The sequence below is a fragment of the Cimex lectularius genome, unplaced genomic scaffold (genome assembly GCF_000648675.2).
Source record: "Cimex lectularius strain Harlan isolate CLEC.00 unplaced genomic scaffold, Clec_2.1 scaffold22, whole genome shotgun sequence".
Taxonomy (NCBI): domain Eukaryota; kingdom Metazoa; phylum Arthropoda; class Insecta; order Hemiptera; family Cimicidae; genus Cimex; species Cimex lectularius.
The window spans coordinates 243488-268891 of record NW_019392657.1 but is presented as its reverse complement, the minus strand read 5'-3'; the positions used below and the strand labels follow the sequence as shown (position 1 = coordinate 268891).

The following is a 25404-nucleotide window of genomic DNA, read 5'->3' as shown; positions in this document are numbered from 1 at the left end:
GGTAAGTGTGTTTCTGGCTAAACACCATTTTCGTCGAGTAGCATCGAGTACAGTCGAAGACAAAATAAACCGAACCCTTATATTTTTATTCAAACTACATGTATTATTGTCGTTATATTAAATACAACAGACTTATTTTAATACAAACCAAATTAACTGAGATCAAAAATTTATTAGTTTTTATTTTTTTAAATTAATTTCAATGTTTGATAGAAAATTTATCAAAAAAACGGAATACCATTTTTTGATATAATGAATTTAACGAACAATTTATTACACGGTTTTGCTCATAAAATTTAACTAACAATTTATTACACGGTTTTGCTCATAAAATTTAACTACAATTTTTTATTACATTGTCTTGTTCATAAAATTTAACTAACAATTTATTACACGGTTTTGCTCATAAAATTTAACTAACAATTTATTACACGGTTTTGCTCATAAAATTTAACTAACAATTTATTTCACTGTTTTGCTCATAAAATTACAATATTTTCGTCAAGTAGCGTCAGAAGAGGACACTCATATATTTTATAGTTTTTCCAAATTATGTATATGTAATTTTATCGATATATTAAATACAACATTTTTATTTTAGTACAAACAAAATTAAACGAGATCAAAAATGTATACGTTTTTATAAAAAAATATTTAATTATGATGGTTAGGAAGAAAATTTATCAAAATACGGGAATAACTTTATTCAAAACAATTAAGTTTAACAAACAATTTATTACATGGTTGTGCTCATAAAATTTAAGTAACAATTTATTACATGGTTTTAAATAGACGAGTTGCGATTGTGATACTGATTTGTGATACACGCTTTGTGGCTGTACGTGGCGTTTGCTTCACGTCGCATAGATGTGCACACCCAACCAAAACGTGGCAAGGCGTCGTGTAGCATCGAGTAACGTTGCATCGGGGGTTCCCTGCTTTATACTTTGACCCCAAGCATGTCGATCGTGTTTCTTAATATTTCTTCCGTTTAACTTTTTTATGCACATTTCTTTCGATCTGTGAACAAATGGTAGAGGCTTTAGATGAATCAAAATCTGTTGCCGTTCATTATATCGTAAGACGATTTGTCAAAATCGATATAACTTAAGGTCGGCTCATTAGTGGCCTGGGCAATGTGCGATGGGCAATAAGGTGTGGGGGCGGAACAAAGGGCCGGTGATTTGGAGCGTCTGGCCCGCCGATAAATAAAGAGTCAGGGGGTTGACCGTGATGTGAATTTGTTGCACCCCTTATTGGGGGCGCCGCTCTTTGTTGCGCACACATACGAGCCTCTTTCTCTTTCTCTCTCCTCCCTCCTCGCCCACCTTCTCGCTCTTTCTCGCTCTCTGACACACTGGCACAATGGTATAACGGTTTGATACGTGTGGCCAATCGGGATTCTTCATTGGTTATTCGGAGGGCGCACGAGCTGCGCACACACGACCCTAAACTATTCCGTCTACTCGCCACCGATTTTATACCAGTCGGCGGTGATTTTATAAAACGGGGAAAGTTTTATTGCCAGCCCGTCGGCGATAACACACATTCTTTTCCCTCCGCTCAGTTCGCATTCACGATTTCTTTGAATTTCTTCTAAGGCGATTTCCAAGGCGGAAGATAAAACTTAATACATACCAAAAGCAAAGTCCGTTCAACAACATCACTAAAATTCACAAAAAACTAATTTCTGTAATTAATTTGATCTTTAATATAGCCATAATTGATTTGCATACGAAATTTCCAGGCTTGACTTGATTCGTAAGAGCGGTAATTCGAATTGTGAATCAGAGCAGAACTACATCCACTCTAACAAATACCACCCTTACGTCCAAAGGGAGAAAATATTTAAACATAAATCTCCCTAGAGAAATATACAAAATAATCTCGTTACTAGTAAATGAGTTATAAATTATCAAAATTCAAAATTATATTTCCATATGAAAAAGCGATCGGGATGAGGCTAAATTTGTAGAAAACGTACCCATGTAGAGTTTTCGAGGGATTCACTTCATCAAAACATTGAAACATTAATTACCTAATAACTCAAAAGGTTAACAACTATAAACATCACCTGAAATTGGTTTAGGACTTATACAAAATATAAGCCGCTTTGGCGTTTCTTGACAAGTAAGATAGGATAGAACCTATGAGTGGGATTTCACCTCTCCATTGAAAATGTTAATAAATATCAATGTACAATTTTGAATTTTGAAACCTACGGTTTCAACTGCAATTGCCATCATGTATTTGTTAGTTTAATTATAAGATATATTTTTTAGTACATTGCACTCGACCTCATCCCTAATTTTTGAAAATATGTTGACGACTGAATCAGATCTATTAGAATATACATATACAAATAAACATAACATGCACATGCTCACAGTATATACAATTTTATATACCATCAACATTTGACCCGTCCGCCGATGTAACATCTTTGTTCAAGGCTCGAGCCTACACGCTCCCTATAAGGGGCCAAGGCATGGCACTGTTCGATGATATGTGACACACTGAACAACCTATATCTACAAAAGGGACACCGCGGGTTTTGACTCAAAAACGGGTGTACGTGTATCAAACAGAGCCGTCATCATCTCGAATCGTCCCGAGTTCGTGCCAGATCGCATGAAGTTCTCCCGTGAACACGTCGGAGTGCTGACGGAAGGTCCGTGAAACGGACGAACCCTCGTCACACACCGGCAGGCCACACCCTCGCTGGTTCTCGACCCGTCCGTAAAGTGGAGCTAATTCCAGCCTGAGTTCTAAGAACGAAGTTCGGTAAAAGTGCGACAACATACACGACCAGGCTAATATCTGGAATTTGTGCCAGACGTGTACGGTCGGGAGGACTCATGTTGGTTTCGGTCCGTTTCCCAGCTCGAATACCATCCCCCAGAGATACCCGCTGAATTTCTAGTGGTAGCGGCCTAGTCCGAATTCGCTCGTATTCTTGGCCATACTTATTATTCAGGGCCAATCTAAGTTCTCGCTTTCAGCATGGTCAAAAACCCGCCGTTTGGCCGATAGTCAGCCGCTTTCTACGGAATTCGGGCGGCGACACTTCCAGCTCGCAGAAGAAGCTCGGGCTGGTCCTAAACGCGCCCGATACAGCTCGAAGGTAGGTAGAGCTTGTTGAGTCTCAATAGACGCGTTTTCTGAATAGGCCTACATATAGAACAGACTCGAGCAGAGCATCGCTTCAAATATATTCAGAAGAGTCTCTATGACTTGAAATGTCTATGTACTTGATCATACTGTGGGTCGTCCGGCGAACTCGGAGCTTCGATGTGCGACAACAACGTTAACTTTTCATCATACACATGGTCACGGAACCGCACCTTCCCTCCGTACTATACCACCAGGCAGAGTTGTAGTGGGTTATGAGCTTTCCTCAATCTGCAAAAGAGAACCGTCTTCGACGAGGAGGCAGCCACGACTTTGATCGCCAATTGCATAACCTCGCCGACCTCCAACAGATTTTTACCAGAATGATAGAGTCCGAAGTCGTGCAAAGGGCATTTTCCGTACCTGCGGGAGGACTAAGTCAACGATCCCATTCACCGGCATCTTAATGAACATGACGCTCATCAACAATCTGAGGGATGCTGTTTTTAAAGTTTAGACCTGTGTTGCAGATTCAATTTGTGTAGTAACCATTTTTTTATTATGTTCTGATTTCATCAAATTCAAGTTTTCGTAGTTGTTCTATTAAATATGTTTTTTAATTGAAAATAGCAATGATTAAATATAATAATAATAAATGGAAGGTAGTGGAACTGACTGAAGACACACCAAAACATTCACTAACGAACAAACTAATTTATAAGACAGGACACAGACATATCTAGATGTAAGGAATATAACTGTGTGGTGCAATCAATTCAGTCACTGCAGGAAAAATTTCTCCGTAAAATCGCCAATGATCCATTATATATGGGGTGTTACAGGATGAAATGTCAATACTGCCATGGTGGATTCAGAAAATAAAACGTAGTTCAGGGCCGCCAGAACGAGGTTTCTACCTTGACTCTTCCCTGAGATGTTAATATTTTTGTGATTTCAATCTAAAATCAAAGTTTTTTTTACATAAACTTTAGCGTCATTAAAGACAAATTTGGCTTTTATTTTGTAAACTACATTAAATTTATTAGAAGGTAACAACATTTCCGTTGAAAAATTCGTCCTTCCTAATAAACAGTAGCCGCTCAAAGAATAACAAGTGGGTAAAACCCATGTTTTTTTATGAAAATACTCAATTATGGCTCATACAATGACTTTTTCATCAAATTTTTCTACCAAAGTCGCCGAATTTTATAAATATTCAAGGACATACTCACTTTTACGTTTTTTAGAACTTTTCTTAGTGAAATCTCCTTTGCAAGGTTGAATAACATGTATCGAACCCAAGGAGAGCAGCAACCCAATAACATCGTCATATTTTTAACGGAAGCTAGTTGGTAACAAAAATTATAGCATTCATCTCGTGGCCAGCGATTTGAGACCACAAGATTTCTACATATGGGGAAGTACAAAAAGTGTAGTGTACAGCACACACATCGAAACGAGGAAACAGTTCATAGAGAAAATTGAAATCACGTATAAATGACATGAGGGGATGAAGGGAAGAGGACCTCCTTGCAGTCATGCAGCCACGTCGGTTGTGCTACATTCGCGCTTCTGTATCCAATACGAAGGAAAACATTTCGAACAATACATCAGTTAATTTGAAAAAAAAGCATAATTTAATGAAGTTTAATTTTCATTGTATTTTTTTTAATTATATACACTTTATGAGAAGAATGGATCTGATTTTTGTTACCAACTAATAAATGCTTTTATTAAAATCCAATTAATTAAGACTCGGGCACTAAAACCTTAATTAATCGAATTGTATTAATTGGCCAAGCGGACCACGAAAATAGTGAATTTAATGAGTATCCTTCGCTAAAGCTCTCCGTGGCCATTTGATTTGTCGCCGAGAATCAAATCGATTACTCGACATTTGAAAAATGGCAAAAAGGAGAGAAAATTCGAAGGTGGGGTTGAGATGGGAAGTTAGTGACCGAGTGGATCGAAGTCACGATAGCTCAAGTGGTAGAGTAGCGACGTATCAAGCCGAAGTTCGTGGGTTCGAATCCCGCTCGAGACACTGACTTTTTTATCTCAACTTGAAGTGTATTAATTGGTCAAGCGGACCACGAAAAATAGTGAGTTTTTATTAAAATCTTTCCATTAATTAAGGATTTTAGTTGAGATAAAAAAGTCAGTGTCACGAGCGGGATTCGAACCAACGATCTTCGGCTAGACACTAACTTCCCATCTCAACCCCACCTTTTGAATTTTCCCTCCTTTTTGCCATTATTTGAGGTCACGATAGCTCAAGTTTGTAGAGCAGGGGCGTATCTAACCGATGATCGTGGGTTCGAATCCTGCTCGTGACACTGACTTTTTATCTCAACTAAAAACATTAATTAATTGAGTGATATTAATTGGACCACTAAAACTGTCAGTTCGATGTTTTGGGTTGATCTCTCTTTGGGTTCGATATCACGTTTTTGAACCTTGCAAAAGAGATTACACGAAGAAACGTTCTAAAAAATGAAAAAGTGAATATGTTCTTGGAATGCGTATAGAATATAAAACAATGCAACTTTGGTGAAATTCCCGAAAATGTTGATGGAAAAATCATTACACGAGCCCCATTTGAGTATTTCCACACAAAAAAAAAACCCGCAAGTTTTGCCATTTCTTATTTTTTGAGCGGCTACTGTTAATTCTGAACCATTTTTCAACGGAAATGTTATGTTGTGAAAAATTAAATGTAGCTGGCGAAATAAAGGCCAGATTTGTATTTTAATGACGCTAAAGTTGCGAAATTACGATTTTATGTATAGAAATCTGATTTTAGACTATAATCACAAAAATGTTAATATCTGTGGAAAGTCAAGATAGAAAACTACTTCTGGTGGCACTGAACTACGTATTATTTACTGAATCCACGATGACAGTAACATTTAACCATTTATCCCTGTAACACCCTGTATATCGAACCTCTTACCTTACTCACCAACCTCCAAATTTCTTTTATAAAACAACTCGTATTTTCCCATTGGACAAAATTCCATGAGTCTATAAAAAAATATATAACCCATATGTCAAACAAATATGCCCCCTACAGCCCGCCGTTTATGAAGTTAGTAGCCATGGGACGTACTTAATAACTACTGGTCGTCGATTAAAGCCTTCTTGCCATTTCAATTTTTAATGTTATATATGTATTTGAATGTTTTCATTATTAATTTTGTTAAGTAACACAATAGAAATTATTTTTGACCTCTTTAAATGCAGGTATAAATTTCTCAGCAATAAAAAAATAAACAAAAATTACATTTAAAAAAAGGAACAATTTGTTCTTCTTATACAGAAGCAAGATGTACTTTATATTCGAGATCAACTTTCTATAAATTAAATGTGTTAACTAATCACAAACAGGATGCAATCCGCTATTATTGGTTGCTGTCACATATATTAAGAATTGCAATTATTCGATTCTCTCGTTGGATAATAGATCCTGTTAATCTTTTAATCAGAAACAAACGTCGTCCTAATGCAGAAACAACTTTGTGATGCAACTTTGTCCGAATAGAAAGTGGCGTTACGGGTTGTTTGGAACCCGTTGTGGCAGAGGAAAGCCCAGGGGGATGGTCGGGTAATGCCCAAAGTACTCTCGGTCCCGTTTGACTAAGAGAAATATCGAAATATTTATCGACTGAAAACAACTTTGGATTGCAAGGAATAAAAAATTTAAAAAAGATACTTTAGAGTACGAGAAAAGTTGGGGTGTAAGAGAGAAATAAAAACCGAGTAGGTGGAGTATAAAAGAATATCGTATTCAAAAAAAGCGAAAATGTGTAAATATATATGTTGTATTTACTACTATTTTATAGTTACAGTTATTACTGTGTACTGCTATTTGATAAAAATGTTTAACCAATGCTTTATTTGTTTGAACATTTACGATATTTTGCAAAATCCGATCTGAATTTAATTAGTACAAGATAGTTACTACTAATAAACTAATTATTACAAGGACGGATCATATCTCTTTTAAAGGTTTCATTTTAAAATGTCAAATTTGTATGTTTAAGCTCTTTTTATTAGTACATTTTACCACTCTATGACACATTGTTATAAACTGTATTGTCGAACCTTAATTCTGTTAATATTTCATTTAATTGGATATTGAGGTAATAAATTTCAACGTTTCTACTCTGTCAAGTGGAAACCGATATTAATTATATTTTTACCCATATAAGTATTCAGTTTTCATAATTGACCTATTAATTATTTAATTTTTTTGTATTTATTGTTTTGGTTAAAACGAAAAAGCTAGTATCTAGCGGGACATATCACGTCACAGTAGCTCAAATCGTTAAAGCAGTACCTATTGAGCCACAAGTCGTGGGTTCGAATCTCGCTCGTGACATAAGATTTTATATCTCAACCAAGGCCTGAGATAAAAAGTAAAATTAGTTTAAATGATTAATTATATTGTAAACTGAAATAAATTTTAGATATTTTTCAATTTAATTTTCACGCTTTGTTATAATATTTGTTCAATTTGGTATTTTCAAAAATTGGGTACATTTTAACGGTCTAATAAGAATTTTTTTACGAAGACATTTAAACTACGAAGTTATATCAACCCCCGCCGTAACGGTGATTTAAAAACAAAAAAGCCCATTTGTAAGTAAATTTGTTTCGAATGCGGCCGCTGGATTCGAACCCAGGACCTTTAGCATTGCGGTCACCCACGCCCATGATGTTGAACATTTCGTAAAAATCTGTCCCTAAGCATCGTCATTCAATTTTTTTCTCAGGGCATGAATTTTATTTTCAAAAAGCGCACAACCAAACCTTTAGTATTTCGTCGATGTTATATTTAAAAAATAAACAGTTAAAAATATTGAAGCCAAAGTATTTTATGAAAGTAAAAAAGTGACTTTTCACCAGAGGTTTTATTTTAGGTTACATTTGAATTTCGAATTTTCGAGCTCTACTGTACTGCGAAATTGAGATTTTTGCCGGATAGCATGGTTCCAATTATTATGGACTTATCCAGTCTTAAGCCACAACATTCCATTCTGATCTGTGTAGACTTTTTAATATTTGAATCGAACAATTTCAATGCTCAAAATTGCAACATTTTACATCAGACGATACAGAAGAAATCTTGTTTAATTAAAAAAATTGACATTTTTGGTCGTTTCATAAAGATTTTTGAGCGATTACGTGCGGAAAATTGCAAACCGTTTACACCAAACGATGGAAAAAATCTAGTTTAATAAAAAAAAATTTAAATTTGTGATCAGAATTTGAAAAAAAAATTTTGAGCACTTCCGGTGCACAAAATTGCAAATCATTTATACTAAACAATGCAGAAAAATTTAGTTTAATATAAAAAAATTATAGTTTCTGGCCAAAATTTTCAAAAATCTTTTTCGTCTCCAAAATTGATTAACACTCCTTAAACAATTATAATTAATTTTAACCACCGTTAACAAAATCTATCTTTCGAAATTATACCTATCAAGAAGATATTTAGAATTTATGAGCAAGCCTTAAAACAATGCTTAACATTGTAATATGTATATATGTGATTATTTTTTTAATAGACGACCATCTGATTCGGAGATTTCTCACCTGCTGCGACCACAGTCTGGAAAAGACGAAAACTACAATGGATCATTTTTTCTGCCTCAGAGCCGACACCCCGGAGTTTTTCTCCGACCGGGATCCACTTCAACCCAAGATGCAAGAAGTATTCACACAAATGTGAGTGAATTTAAATTTGAAATTTCATGTACTATTGTTGAAGAACAGTTCTCAAAACATTTTCGGGGTAGTGTTATGCGATATCATCGTTGTAACGAGACCTCAGACAGCTTAGTCTAGTAATTAAACAACATACGAAATTATAAATGTAAAGATATACGTAAAATTACAAAGGCTTGTCTTACTGTCTGTTATATGTTTTTAACATAGACTTAAATTTTTTTGGTTATGTTTTATTTTCAACAATGCCCCCTTATTTAAAGGGCTACTTTTTGACATTTACATCTCGATCATTACATTTTAGAGGTTACGTTTTGACATACGACCTTTGCTAAGAAACTGTAGTAGCTGTTTTGTGTTTTCAATTTTCGTTTTTATAAATTTTATCAGAATCATAGTGAATATAATATCTGAGATCAACTCTTCTTGAGCTTTTAACCTTTTAAGCTTTTTAAGGCTATCACGGGTCTTCTTCAGGGAGGTACTCTTAGCTCTATTCTCTTCGTTGTATATATCGCTGATGTAATGTCAATCACCCCTGAATTTAAAAGGATACTACGATACGTTATGCCAATACTTACATCTACGTGAAGGTCAAAAGCATCTTCGAGTGCAAGCAAAAATTAGATAAGTTTATGGTGAAACTTAAAAATGGGATGGAGTAGAAAAGTTCTCTGAAGAAAAATCGGTCTTATGCCCGTTATGCGAAAGCGCAAACATGGATTTCCTGACAATGCTACAATAGGTGGCTAAGTTTTCCATTCAAATCTGACACCTAATTCTTGGGCTTAACCTCGACGTATTAACAACAGTCCTAAAAGCTCTCGATGGGGAGCAGACTCAGCTACTAACTGCTCTTTAAAAATCGGGCATCAAATCGTGCCAGATTAAGGAGCAATCTTTTCTGACGAGTTGATACACTCCCAGCTTAAAAATGTACAAATATTCCTAAATAAATGAGTTAGACGTGCATTAGGATGCCTATAAAGTTCCCATAATAGCCATCTCTGCGTATACAGCTGAGCCACCGTTTAATTCATGATGAAAAAGTTAATTGTTAATAAAATTATCAATCTCTACCAGACCAATGACCAAAATAGCTGCCTTAGCAAGAAAGTTCTGAAGGGATAAAATGTCACCACTGATTGTGGAAGCTTTCTTAATGAGCGTACTTCTCATCTACTCAGAATTTAATAACCCAGTTTATAGCTTTAGTAGCTGTCATTACACTTCGCTCTATTCGGAATTTCCACCATGGATTTCTAAAAAAATGTTTCAGATTGATGCCAGGGAGCTCTTTGCTGACCAATATCTGATTTTTAAGGATGGCCCTCTGGTGGAGTGTGGCTGGGTCTGCTTTTATAGCTTAGTACGGAGGGCAAATAAAAGATTTTATCTAGTTGCAAATAGATCAATATGCTCGGCCGAATCCATGGCTATTTTACAGACATTAAAGTATGTTAAAAAAAATATTCAGAAATTTGTTATGTTGAAAGAGTCAAAAATTGTCGTTTTGCACTTATAAATTCGAAACAATATTTTGGTAAATTACAGTTAACTGATCAACAATGAAAATATAACCTTATGTTGGATTAGAAAACAATCATGCATCCGTGAAAATGAGCTAGCTGGTAGATTGAAAATTTAAAAAGAGGCAATTGTTAGAAGGGAATTTTGCGAATTTGAAGGCACAAAAAGAGACTGTAAAAATGTACTCAATACAAATTGGCTGTCTTTGAGAGCCAGAAATATCATGATTCTGTAAGGGTTTCGTTGTATCGGTTCAGGTTTCCTGTGGTGCCCGAGGCTCTATGGCAGGGGTGCTCAAACTTGAACTGCTGGCGATCTACCTCAATATTTTTAGACTACTTACGATCGACTCTGAGAGGCTGCAAGTGTGTGTGATGCAGGGTTGTCGTACATACACGATACACCCTACCTACCTAGGTAGGGTGTACCGTAGCATATATAGATATTAGCTTTCTGCACAATATAGGTACATTATTTTAGTCAAGGTTTGGGTTAGGTTTAGTTAGGTTCTTCTCTACAATATCAATGAAAAAACTCATAGTTATTCAAAATTGCGAGTTTATTGGTTGTTACAAAACAAAAGAGTTACATATGGTGTTAAACTTAACTAAGGAGTGGCTTTGGATGTTGAAGCGTGGCACTGCATGTCCTCAGCATACTTTTCATAAGATGGTACGTAACCACTGAGTGCTAATCGCAAGCATGATGACATATGATCGTCAGTTAGTCGATTGCGATATTTTGACTTAATTATCTTCCAATTACCATCCGAATAAAAATACACAGCTAGGCAGTGTCGGTCATATCGGTGGATTCGTCGAACTGTAAAGAAAAGTATGTACATTCCATGATATCATGTTTTAGTTTATCTGCGATGTCCTGACTCATGACTTCAATACGCCTTGTGACAGTCGGACGAGACAACTGAAGTTCTCTAATAGCAGACATGATTTCTGTTTTATTTTTAAAATCTCCAAATAAAGTCTCACCCGCTTCAATAAATGCTTCCTTCACCACCGATCCATCTTCGAATGGTTTCTTGTGTTTCGCCAATATATGAGATATTTTAAATGACGCGATCGTAGCAGCTTTTGATTGTTTGGCTGGTCTTGTGAACATGGATTGTTCTTTTTTCAAACAAGATATCAAATCACTTACTTTTCGTTTTCTTAATTCACTCTGTGGCGGAAAATCCTTTTCATAGTTTTTATGAACCGTTTTATGATGCCTCTGTAAGTTACCACGCTTAGGTATTGCAACTGACGCACGACAAATAACACAAATGCACTTATCCTTCACCATACAAAAGAAAAATTCTTCCTCCCAATCCTTATTAAAATGATACGTTTTAGATTTCACTGCACTCATTTTCCACTATTTAATAATAAACTTTGTATCGACGTAGTATCGCCATCAAGTTACAATTCAGAATGACTCCAATTCCTGCAGGCACAACATTTATATCGGCGTGAACGAAAGTCTGGAATGTTCCCGTCAAACGCGCCGCCCGAAACTAGACTGTACTGTCTCTCGTTGTTTCTAGACTAGACTGTACTGTCTACTAGTCTAGAAACAACGCGGCTTTTCTTTGACAAGTGCCGCGCGTTCCTTTGATAAAGCCACCTTTTGCCGCAAGCAGTGTTATTTTATTACGTAATACATTTTTGTAGTTTAGTTACCTACCTACTTATTAAAAAATTTTTTCTTCTCGAGATCTACTCAAAAAACACTCGCGATCGACCGTTTGAGCACCCCTGCTCTATGGTTTCACAGATTCAGGGCTATACTTATTTCTGCACCATAACTACACGACTCAATCAACCAAGGTTTATGCATTAACTCGAAGTTGCCTAACTCTAAGTCCAACTAATAAATGGAGCGGATTGAACCACAGCTTCCAGAAGACTTCCTCAATGTACCTTAGTTCAGTCAAAAATAGATTTTGCATGTAATGAATTCTCTAAGGGCACGGATGTTGATTATAACATACCATAACTGATTGTCTTTAAAAAGATTGTGACTCAAGCGTAGTTCACGAAGCGAAGCGTTCTCCACGTCTTCTCCACCGTGCCGTCATCGGATGCTCATCAGCAGCTCATGAGAATCATCTCAAACCATATGGGCACTCATCTGAGAAAGGACCAGCCAGAAGTGATCAAGCGAAATGCTGAATTGTGAGTAGTTACCATTCTACACGAAGTCTCTCCAATAGTAGAGAACCTGATGCGGGACGTCCAGAGAGTAGGCTGTACTCACGAAACCGTGTGATGTCTGTTTTCGATCTCACTCATACATCACGGACCGTTTGAAGTTAATGTCTATCAAGGAAGCCGTTAAACGACGGTTCCGTTGTGTGGCAAGGCAATAAAACAATAGTCTTTAGCCGTCGTACGCGACCAACCACAACCTTCTCTTCGATTTAAGACTTAACTAACTTAACTGTAGACCATTGACACGGCGTCATCACGGTAACGTAAAAGTCCCTTATTCGAACCCAACGTAATTACAATTGTTTTTTTGTTTTTTCAAAAACTCCGATACCACAAAGATTCACATGACCTCGGATGTTGCGAACCATTTAAAAAAAATTAATTTAAAAATTGTACAAGTTATTTCGTACTATGTTCGAGTATAATGGTTTGGTTTAAGGTCTTGGTTTAAACGTGGAAAACTTTACGGACAACATTTTTTTTCAAATATATGATTTCAGCTATAACGTGTTTGCGAGTTTCCATTTATTGATTTATATTTATGATTTTTTTGATGAAGTGGTGCGTTTCTTTTTTCGACGTATTTTAGGCTTCAGCTAACTTTAAATTAATGGATGTTCTGAAATATCCGTCCTTTCATGGTTTGTCCTTCCGAAGCTGTAAGAAGAAAAGAAAACCTTTAAAAAAAATATATATAGGAAGGAAAAAACAAAAAAGATAGAATGGCATTTTCCTCTCCAAGGTGAACAAAGAAATACAGCCCATGTATTCAAAGTATTGCACGTTTGAATATGTGCGCGTACGTGTTTATTCGTTTGGCCACAAATCAAACGGCGAGAAAAATTTATGATCGCACGTCAACGGGCATTTCGATGACTGATGAGTTCAAACAAACGTGAAACTCGAACAAATTGCATTCATCCAAACTCCCGGTCGCCCTTCTTCTTATTTTATTTTATTCCCGTCCATCGGAATGAAAAGCACTATGCACAAACGAACGTCACATTTTAATTAATGTCCCGCGGTCTGGAAAATATGTTTATGCCCAGCGCCCTCTCACAAAATGTATGATTTGTTAGATTGAGCAACTCTTGAAAGGACAAGCCGTGTTTCCTGCACAAAGAATGGAAACAGGAAAAAAGCAAAGATTTGCAGGAACTTTAAATATCATATAAATTCACTAAATTTCGTGGTCCGCTTGACAAAATAATATCTTTCAATGAATTAATCTGTATTTAAGGTACAGATTGAGATAAAAAAGTCTGTGTCACAAGCGGGATTCGAACCCACGAAAAGTGGTAGAGCAGCGGCGTATTTAGCCGAAGGTCGTGGGTTCGAATCCCGCTTGTGACATTGACTTTTTTATCTCAACCTGTACCTTAAATACAGATTAATTCATTGAAAGATAACATATAAAGCACGCACTTCCCTCAATTGTTATTGAACAATTTTTTTTTTACTTTTTTATTTTAATTTTTTACGTTCTACAGGATGTTACAGACGATATTTTTTCAATAGAGACTAGGAAGCCCGATTTTCCCTTATAACCCTCTACTAAGCCTTACATCCAAACATAATATTTAAACCAGGAAAATATCAAAACGATTAAATTTTACATTAGTAGTATGCAGCTTGTAAAAAAGTAAAATTTAAAAAAACCCACGTTTATGACTGAGAATACTAAAAGGTATGTTTATTTCAAAATCCACCCTGCACAACTAGTATAAAATTGATTAAAGTTCTGCCCTGTAATGGTGGTGAAGAGTTTACTTAATTCGTCCTAATTAATTTAAAAACTCATAATTAATATAATCTTTTCTCAGGGATTAATTATTTCTTCAAAGCCGAGAGGCAGTTGATAAGTTAGCCTAGAGTTTTATTATAGGTTAAAATTGGATGATCAAACTTTTCAAAATATTCTATTTTTTGTTTAAAAAATATTATCGAATTTGTTTCCTACTTATACGAAAATCCTTTTTAAAACTTAAAACTTAATTTTAAGACATGATTAATTATAATTCAATAAATGAATTCTCTTGGTAAAATATTTACAACAATAATGGATGTAGCTGTAAGTTTCGGTGTGAGTTATATTACTCAATATACGCAGTATATTCTGCGCCCTTTGAGCTATGTAGCACACCGGTGGGTCCTAGTTCATCAAAAATTTGATTAGTCCATGAATTACTTATACGGTTCTGTCCAAAAAAACTTTCTCCTGCTGGCAGTTTGTTAGTAGTTGAGTCCAGAATCTCTACGTGCCGTTTTGCTTCATACTACCTTCTTCAAATGCCCTTTCGGTCTGCAGTGTCCTGGCAAGAATCCTCTTAGGATTCGGAGTTTTTCCTCCTTCCTTCTACAATTTGTTAATTGTCTAACATACTCATTTATAGTACCACTTACTTAGTAAAGGCTCTGGACATATCAACGTATATCGGTCAGCGCTCTCGTTGGTCTCTACACATGTCCTACACATGTGGGTGACCCAGCAGTGGGTGACAATCTATATTAAAAAAACAATCAAACTTCATATTTACTAAAAGTAGAAACAAGCATTATAAACAGGCAATTATAAACTTTATCTAAATCAGCTTTTTTGTCTTTTTTATGAGGGTTCGCCACAGGAGAGGTCGTATCAACCTTCATTGCGCCGGTGGTTTTGAAAAAAAGCTCATTTGTGAGTATGTCGTGTTCGAATGAAGGGCCGCAGGATTCGAACCCGAGACCTTTACCTTACAGTGAAGAGCGCTGTGTCAACGTCTTAACCGTTGCAGCCTCCGACGCCCAAAATGAAATTATTATTTTACACGAACTATACGTACCGAAATTAACATTAATGACAAAGTACCAACTTTTTTTAACTCACGACCGAAACAATTACCAATAATCTCCCACAAACTTGATTCTGATACACCCTTAGATGGATAATAGGTAATAATCAAGTTTGATAGTAGAAAGTAGGTAAAGACAGGAAACAGATGGACGATAGGCTGTGGTTACTGACTGACTGTCTTTCGAAAAGAGCTAGCTTGCCTCACAAGAATTCCCCAACCTAGAGATTCTACTTGTGATTTCCCACCTCAACCACTCTTCGTGTCGTTGGGATGATGCCCGTGGCTGACATCACCAGGGGAACGTCTCCACACAATATTTTTGGTGTTTCATACTGTTTGTTACATCTATTTGTTAGATGTTTCCACTGATTTCTAATAAATCAGAACGCCGTTTTTCCTGTTTTCAAGATTTTTACGTACCTTCCAGTCGAACATCAAGCCTGACCATTTACATTGTATGTTTGCTTAGCATGTACCTAATTCTCGGAAACATGTTTGGGTAACTTTCAACGTTTTCATAAAATCGATAAAAAATGTCTTTAATTAACCGGCATTTTCACGTTCTTTTTTCTCAATATTTACTGTAAATTAGTTTCCATTTTTGTTGTTTAATCTTGTATTGGTTTAAACAAAAATGTATAAATTATTTGCACAATTTGATGTATTTCAGTTTGTAAATACTAGTTTCGTACGATTTTTTCGTGTTTTTTAATTTTAAGTGTTTGTGTTATACTTATAGAGATTTTTATTCTTCCTGTGTTAGATTGTGCTAGCTAATTTTAAAGCTAAGCTATTTTTAACATACTATAAATTGGGCCACATACCATTGAGTTGTAGATTCTGTTTCTTTGAATTTTAATTTGCCAAAAATAATAATTGTTCTTTTTAATGGGTGGTGATTAGAAACCTTTAATCGATAATTATTTAGAAAACGTGAGATGCGGTCTGGTGTGATGTATGTTTCAGAAAAACATTTTCTTTATCCTGCCAACGTTTCGATCTTTATTGAGATCATCTTCAGGGCTCAAAGTATGGGCACGACATGCAAGAATGGCACAACACAGAAGACAAACACTGTGAGCTCTAAAGATGATCTCAATAAAGATCGAAACGTTGGCACGATAAAGAAAATGTTTTTCTGAAACCAACATCACACCAGATCGCTTCTCACGATTTCTAAATAATTAATTCTTTTTAATGATTTTAATTGTTCTTTTTTAATTTTAATGATGGTTTTGAAGTCTACCATGAACATCGTTTTAGTTTTTGGTGTAATTCAGCTTCAAGAACGATCTTCGGAATGCTAGTTGCTCCTCAAAATCCAAATCATGAAGAATGGAAAAGAATTATTCATACGGGGAAAAGTGGATTCACTAGAGGACGTTATCGCAATAAAATAAACAAGAAAAGTGATGAAAATTTTACTAACCTTTTAGAAAAATTGAAAACTGTTCGTTTTGCAATGTATTACTTTTTATTATTTTCTTTCTACCCTATAAAGTACAAATATAGTACAAAATAGAAAGTAGTATATAGTACAAATGTGATCACAATTTTTTTCATACGGTCATCACACAACTACCGTCAGTGCCACCCAGGGGATAAACGCTATGAAAAGCCAGCCAATATTAACAAAGAAACTAGGAGGTCTCGAGGTCGATTAAGGTGACGTGACAATTTCTCGGGATGGGAATGCGTATATATAGCTCGAGCAGTAGGATTAGGATGGATCGAGATGGTGTGAAACTTCTGGAATCAGGGAACGGATCATTTCGTTGACAAAAAGAATACTGATGTGATAGTGGAAAGTGAGGTTGCTGGCGTAATGGAGTTTGGCTATTTACCTGTAGACTTTTGGTCGGAAGTACTGGATACACTGGATGTTGGATGGCTTGACAGTACCTCACATTTCCACTCCGTATGATTGAAGTGGTCGAAGTAAAATCTTGTATAAGTTTAGTTTTGACGGTCAAAACACATATCGTTTCTAGAAGTCTTGATAGTCTAAGTTTTATTAAGTTGTCTCTTAAGACTTGTGTGGGGATTTTAAGTCAATCCTATTACCATCATCGCCACCTTTCCCGATGTCTTGTTCTCCATTTTTCGCACCAGCCTTCGATAACCTCGAAGACGAAAATGAGGTCTGGTCCGGGAAGGTGGCCATGAAGGTGCATGTCAGCAGTATAAATTATATAAACGGTAGACCTAAAAATGCTCCCTTGTGAGACTGTCTGACTTCCGAGAACTCGTTGCCGCACCTAACTCTAAAGCAGCGGTCGGTTAGATAGTGACCAAGTGATACCAAGTATTTTTACTACCGACTCTCCACTTTCGATACAAGTACTGGTATCAAGTACTTTCTTTGGTATCGGAAAAAATACTCGAATGGAAAATCGTTAAAATGGAACCAAAGTTCTTAAAAAAATACCCGGATAAAAACTGAACTATAATAGAGCAATAATTTCGTTGAGAGGTTTGTTTCGGAACACTGGTTGTACAAGGTTCCATCCTCCATGGTCACCTCTATCACTTCAATGCCTCGTCTGAAAAATTGTGCTCAATAATATATTATATTATATATATATATATATTTCTTTTCTAATTTTTATTTAATTTTTTAATTTAAAAGTTCGGGAAAGGAATCGCTTACTTAAAACAACTCCAAGTTTTGCTTGGGCTGTTTGAATTTGTCACAAAACAAACTTCTGGAGAGGAATATTGCCCGCTCTCAACAGTAATTCAACATAATGATTACTGAGCTGCAAGCCGTGACAATTGACCGATACCAGAACTTTATGAAATAAAAGAAGCGCTTTTAATGGATACCCGGGCAAGATTTTCAACTTTAGAGGAAAAAACAACACCGTTATTTCAACCATTTCGAACTCATGGTTCAAGAATAGTCATTTAGCCAAACCAGCAGCTTGCGCAAATGATATGAGCATCATAGGAATGTGACAAGAGCGGGAGGACCACATCAACATCCTCAAACGATGATAGGTCATCATCGACCTACGACTTCTGGTAGTCCTACAAGCAAAAGGAAAATGTACATTGGCTGAAGAGTAAAAAGTGGTCAAGTTTGAAGGATTAGCTCTCGTTATACCTCAACAACAGATCATTTTCTCTAAAAAATGATCTGCTAAAGTAATGGGAGGAGAATAAAAATATTTTCCCTGGTCTTTATGGACAAGTAAGGGTTGTTTTAATGACTTCTGTGACTGAGTGAGCGACTCTTCTCCAAAACTCAAAAATTTTGTGTAATAAAAGAAACAGGTTGTCCCCAATATATGTTAATGACCTTTTGTTTCTTCATAGTGTAGGAGAGGAATATTAGGATATTTCCCAAGCCCCAAAATAAAAATATTAAGTTGTATGTAATAGTCTACAATTAATTAAGGTTTTTAGTTCAAGTAAAAAAATGGCACGAGCAGGATTCGAACCCACGATCTTCGGCTTGATACACCACTGCTCTACCACCTGAGCTATCGTGACCTCACGAAGTCACAACCAATCGCTCCAAATGTTCAAATGTTATTTGCTAAGTTTTTAATTAGATACTCATCAGTATCGAATATTTTCTTTAGATCCTTGAATAGGATTTAATAGTTCTTTTTATACCAGCGTAGTATCAAATATTCTTTAGTATCGCACGTTTCTAGATAGGATTTCAGGATAAGATAATAAACTGGGTAGAAAGCGTTTATGCTAAAGCATACTCGGGTACTAGACTCTATCAAAAGCCTGTGCTTCATCTAGGAACGCATCCAAACAAAACCCTTTATTCTCTGGAGTCTTATTTAATCTTAGTTTAATCTATTTAAATCTTTTTCAGCTGTTTTAAGTAATAACTTTTTGTGCTAAAACTGGCAATTAACTGAATGAAAACAATGTTTTAGCATGTCTTACTCAGTAGAGCGCATGAATAATTTGAATGATTTGTCTTTTCAGAGATCTCCTCCCGTTGCCACAGTTGACCCCAGAAGGTTTGAAATGCTTCCTGTATCGCCTGGCGGACCCGAACCCGGACAAGTTCGTGTTCAACGAGTACGCCAAGTGTTTCTTCCTCGTCGGTGACACCCGAGTCAAGACGGAGACGGTCATACCAAAAGGGGAGATCATAATATTCGACATGAAGGGCTACTCTCTTAGGCATCTTACAAAGCTCCATTTCCCATCGCTTAGGAAATACATGCAATACACTCAGGTAAGGGAATATCGGCAATTCGCCTCTTCTCCTCGCTTTACATCGCCCCCCATCGGAAACCAATATTAGATAATAGAGCCCTTTTGATGGATACGGCCTTAGTTTTACACTCGGGAGCTTTCATTACCTCCAATAACATTCCAATTCCCATTGGGAACAGTCAAAAAAGTCATTCCGGGTAAACCAAGCGTAAATAATTTCGTTACACACGTTCTTTCACATGATTGTAAGTGTCGTTATTCTTTCCAGCGCGTCTTCGCAGAAAAAAGAAAAATAATCGGTTGTTCATAATTCTATTGGCTAAATGTGTGAAGACTGTTTGAATACAAAAAGACAATTAAAAAATATATCATTGTTTTTCTTATTTCTCACAATCACAATTTTTTTCTGACAGTTTATCATTTAATGTCATTATTATTACCCAGCAATCTTGATAATTCCAAGTAACTCGGTTAAAAGACGAATTATACAGATCTCGTCTCACCCACTTTATTGACCCGGCTTTTTAGATTACCACTTCTTTTGAAAAATGGCTCCTTTCCTTAAAGAAAAACAGTTGCACTAATGAAAAATTTAAATACTGGAATAGTTGAAGTTTCTAACAATAAATCCAAAGAATTATGGAGCCCTAAATCTTAAATCCAGTTTTTTTATTCATGATTTTTTGAAAATTAAATTTTCGGGAAAACTATTTAGTTAAGCAAGTAATACTTGTATCATTTCTCAGGTCATAATTTAATTAATTTAACTAAAACTATAAATAATGATATGAAAGTTATTAATTTTTGGTTAAACTAAAACTTTCGACTTTTAAACACAAAGAATGTAATGTATTACAGTTTTAATTTAAAAAGATAATAAATACTAATAATTTATAATTTTCTTTTCATACTTGTGATGATAATGATGAGTGTTCTTGCTTGCCAACTCTTTTACTTACAGTGTTAAATATCTTGGTATGACATTGAACTCAAATTTGAGATTTAATTTACATATTGATTCATTGGTATCCCGTCTGAGAAAGCTCTTTTATAAATTTAGAATTTTACTGAACTTTATGAAAATGGCACTCTTAATGGCAATATATTTTTTTCTTAGACAATCCATAAGAGCCTATGGTATTGTTTCCTTTGGGGGGGGGGGTTACTAATAAATGCTGCACTAAAACTCTAGATGTAGTTAAACTCACTTCTTAAAATTATTTTACGTAAACCGTACAGATATAATACGAAAAAATTATTTAGTGAATTTAAAGTAATTAATTTATATTAACTTTTTCTTAAATGTTCATTTTTCTAAATATATAAAAATATTTTTTTAACTAGTTACATCAGTGAATATAACAGAAAACACAATTCATTGGCTAACTCACATTTTTACAATGTAAAGACTACGCAGTATTATAATTTTTGTGGAGATCGTGAGATGCGGTCTGGTGTGACATAGGTTTTAGAAAACATTTTCTTTATCGTGCTAACGTTTCGATCTTTATTGAGATCATCTTCAGGGCTCAAAGTGTTTTGTTTTTTGTGTAGATATGTCATTTGTGGCACAAATAAATACTTTGAGCCCTGAAGATGATCTCAATAAAGATCGAAACGTTCGTACGATAAAGAAAATGTTTTTCTAAAACCTACGTCACACCAGACCGCGTCTCACGATCTCTAAATAATCATTGGCTAACGATCACTAACAACCACACATTATAATTGTTCATTAAATATGCCACTTCGTTTTTTCTTTTTTTTAATAAAGGGATGATCATTATTTCAAATTTCAAAAACTACAAAGAAGGAAAAAAATTTATCATTTCAAAACTTTTAAATTGTAGAAAAGAAATTTTAAAGTCAAGATTTAATTTGGTTGTTTGATTTTTCATACTACACATTTGTTCTGTTTTATATTTGTTTATTTGTATGTTTTTTCATATGCTTTTGTAAAGATATATTCTGTTTATTTTTCTGCGGATCTCGAAAAACACTTACTGTCTAATACAAGCTTTGCTTTGTGACAGCAAGCAGGATTGTACTAGAATTTGTTTGTTTTTTTTTGCAAATTTATATGTAATGTACATTCTTGCAAATAAAGATTTATTATTATTATTATACAATCGCCTAAATCGAGTTTAAAGGTTTACAAAATTAAACTTTTTTTCACTCGCCCAAAAGATAATGTCAATAAAATGCTGACCTAACTTGGAAATAGGATAAGAAAGAAATATTTGAACGACCGTTAGAAAGAGACCGCCGCTTATCTGGCATCAGGATTTAAAGAAAATTTACTACAAATATATATACTTTATCTATTGTAAATATGTTCTGTTTAAATTGAAAATTGCATCATCTGAGTCAACCTAAAACTAAGTGTTTGTAAGAAAATTACATATAAATAAATCAGTTTAATACACGGTTATGAATAAAATAAAATACACAATCATTAAACTGTAATTGTGTAAAGTTTGAACGATTTGATGATGATAGATTTTCATAAGAGTTCTACTTTCTTTTTACTTTTTGTAAATGTTGGTTCTACTCACAGAATTTGTTGTTTAAAACTATCTGGGTTTCGAGCATTTAACGCACATCGTCAGGCTGAATAAAATGCAAACACGTCTCTCGACCAATCCACCGCCAACGCCAGTTCAAATGAGGAGCTGGTTTTAATGCTGCTCAATGTTGGAAGTGCGAAAAACATAAAATAAGTGGATTCTGAGGAGTTTAAAATGTTTAAAAATTTTGGTTGTCATCTTGGTTTGCTTATTCTCGTTCTATTTGATTCGTTCCAATTGTTTCTGGAGACGAGATGATATTTTCGTCGTCTCCTTATATAAATATTTCCAATGGAGGTTGGTTTAGCATTGTTACTAGTTTGAGCAGTTTTGTACTTGGTGACTGTACTGGTTTCCTGCTGATAGGAATCAGATAAAGCGAGAATATGATGAGCAGGATTAGCAACAACAGAAAACGTTTGAACATTTGTCAATGTCTCACCTACCAAAAATATTTTATACTGAGCCAAATTTATCTAAAATTAACAAGCACTATAATTGAATTGTAAGACAGTTAAGGCTGATATAGTTGTAAACCTTTTTAAAAATCTATTGCATGAACAGCTTATTGACAGTTTGTACGCTGTATTTTATGTACCCGTGACTTATGTGTAAAATCATCAGTTCATCACTATTTGCAGATAACCGGACAGGTTCAGAACATTCTTAGATTATGATCATTAGATTCTATATTAAAAATTAAACGCGCAAAATTAATTGCAACATTTTCTGTTCCAAATTGGCAATAGGTCAGAACATGTAAATTTTTCATCCGTGGATCGATAATCAATGCAAGCGCTTTGTGTCCGCTTCCTTTCATGCCGGCGTACCCTCGAGTTGATTTCAGAACTGTTTTGTTTGTAATGGAAAAACGTAGAAAAGGTTGCGGTTTATTTCCAGTCCCTTTCAAATATCGGAAACGCTGCTTGTTATTCTTCAAAAATGTAACAAAGGTTTCGATCGATTGATTAAAAAAATAACGTGTTTACATTGGTTCAGATGTCTTTGAAAGATAGTTAATTGCTAAGGATAGTTATTATGTAAGCTTTTGTCTTATTTTTATGAAATGCCATTTTATCTTGATTCTGGAATTTATTTCTTACATTATCACAAAGTTTGTTATTGCAAACTGAAAATGTTCACCTAAACGACGAAATTTGGCTAACGAGACTGGCTATATTCCACCATAATATTTTTATTATACCTAGTCATTCATTACATGTTGATTAATTAGTCAACAAGCTTCCAAAGTTGGTAGGTTCTTAATAATAATTCATTTTTTACTGTTTATTTTAAACCTGTATTATTTGTATTGTAGATTATTGAACATATACTGCAGCATGGAATTTTATTTTCTAAAAAAAATTTATGACTTCATGATATGAGTCCTCTTCAGAGTTAATTTACAATGTTTGGAAGTCCACTAGATAGACAACACTAAACCCCAGAACATGAGGTCGACAACGCTTTGGTAAAAAATAAAAATCCATGCTGCAGTATATCTTCAATAACATACAATACAAAAATGGGTAGATTTTGGTTGAAATCTGTCTTTGCAAGTGGTTTATGAAACTTCATGTAACTATTTCCGATACCGTTTAAACTGTATTTTTTTCAACCGGTGGGGGGGGTGTTTTGGAGAGAAAAAACCTATTTGTAAATATGTTGGGTTAGAATACAGGTCGCTGGAATCGAACCCGGGACCTTTGCCTAAACTGAGCGTCGTTTCAACGCCTTAATCGGGCGGTCACCTTGTACCTTGTAAAATTATTATGCTAAAAATTCACTTTAAATTTCATAACTTAGGAAAAATCTTAAGCAAGTCATAAAAAAGTATGTACACTGATGGACGAAATAGTCGCACTACCCTTAAATTGTAATGTATTTAGGTTTATTCATATTTTGCATATAAAAATTCATTTAGAAATTTAAAAAGAAAATGTTTATTACCTAATTCTAAAAAGACAATTATTCAGTACAGAACCAAAAAAAGACAACTCAAAAACAAATAAAAATGTAAAAAACTTTTTAGGACCTTTAATACCGAGTATTTCCAACTCTGGACCTAGCTTCGCCGTCAAATGTATTCGATTGGGTTCAAATCTGGACTTCGAGATGACCACACCAAGCCCTCAATACCAACCTCCTTCAGGTAGTCATCATACCGTACCTGCTCTATGGGGCATTATCAAGAATCTCTTACCTATTGGGGGGAGGCAAACGGCACTACATGTTCTGCGACTAATTCTCGTAAGTTTCTCTCACAAGAACCAATTCGGTGTCCAAGGAAATGCCACCCAAGAACGTCATGATTCATCATGGAATGCCTGAGGAACCCACAATATGGAGGGTCATTGAGCCTTCTTCTTACACTCCTGGAGGAAATCGAAACATTTTGGACTTGTCTTATCAGATTTTTTTAATTTCATTTCCCGTAATACTGCGGTTTCGTAGAGCCTGATGACGGATGAGTCTATGGTCTCTCCTGTCTGCAGACCTTGGTCAACCATGTCCTGGCCTTCTAGAGTGTTGGCCTGTTTCTCTGAATAATCGAAGACCATTCATATTGTAGACTGATTTGTACTGATACTACTTTCACCTCAAAAAAGCCGACTCCTCATATAAAAATGTCTTTCTAAGCCGACTTCCTTCCCCACCCCATCAAAATCCAACGTATATAAAGCATAAACATTAATATCATTAAATCCCTTATATTTCGGGGTCCGATTGGCCAAATAACTTGTTTCAATTAATTATTATTTTTATGTAAGGTATTGGGTGAAATGAAAAAGAGTGTCACGAGCGGGATTCGAACCCACAGCCGAAGGTCGTTTCAACCAATATCTTACATAAAAAGATTAATTAATATCTCTCTGGCACTCTCAACACGACACACAGTAATGACACATTTACACAAAAAATAAACACTTTGAGTGAGAACAAATATTTTGATTAAATCTAAAATTTCTATATTATGTACATCATTGTATAAATTCATTTTCACACCAAACATGTATTTGTATAATTTAAACAATGTGTATAAATCTCAGGCCCTGAAGATGATCGCAATAAAGATCGAAACGTTGGCACGATAAACAAAACGTTTTTCTAAATCTACGTCAAGCCAGAGCGCATCTCACGATCTCCAAATTATCATTAAATCCCAGTGTTGTTGTGAGTGAATATATTTATTTATAGCCAAATGTGTTTTTCAACGGTTCGAAATCGATTTTC

General features: G+C 35.2%; 1 protein-coding gene across 1 annotated transcript in view; it reads left to right on the top strand.

Moving 5' to 3' along the window:
• Positions 1-25404, top strand: part of LOC106670727 (alpha-tocopherol transfer protein-like) — a 69810-nt gene that overhangs the window by 35639 nt on the left and 8767 nt on the right. Inside the window, exons 3-4 of the mRNA XM_014401297.2 lie at positions 8682-8841; positions 19367-19622. Of these exons, the coding sequence (XP_014256783.1) occupies positions 8682-8841; positions 19367-19622 (416 nt within the window). The remainder of the gene's footprint in view (positions 1-8681; positions 8842-19366; positions 19623-25404) is intronic.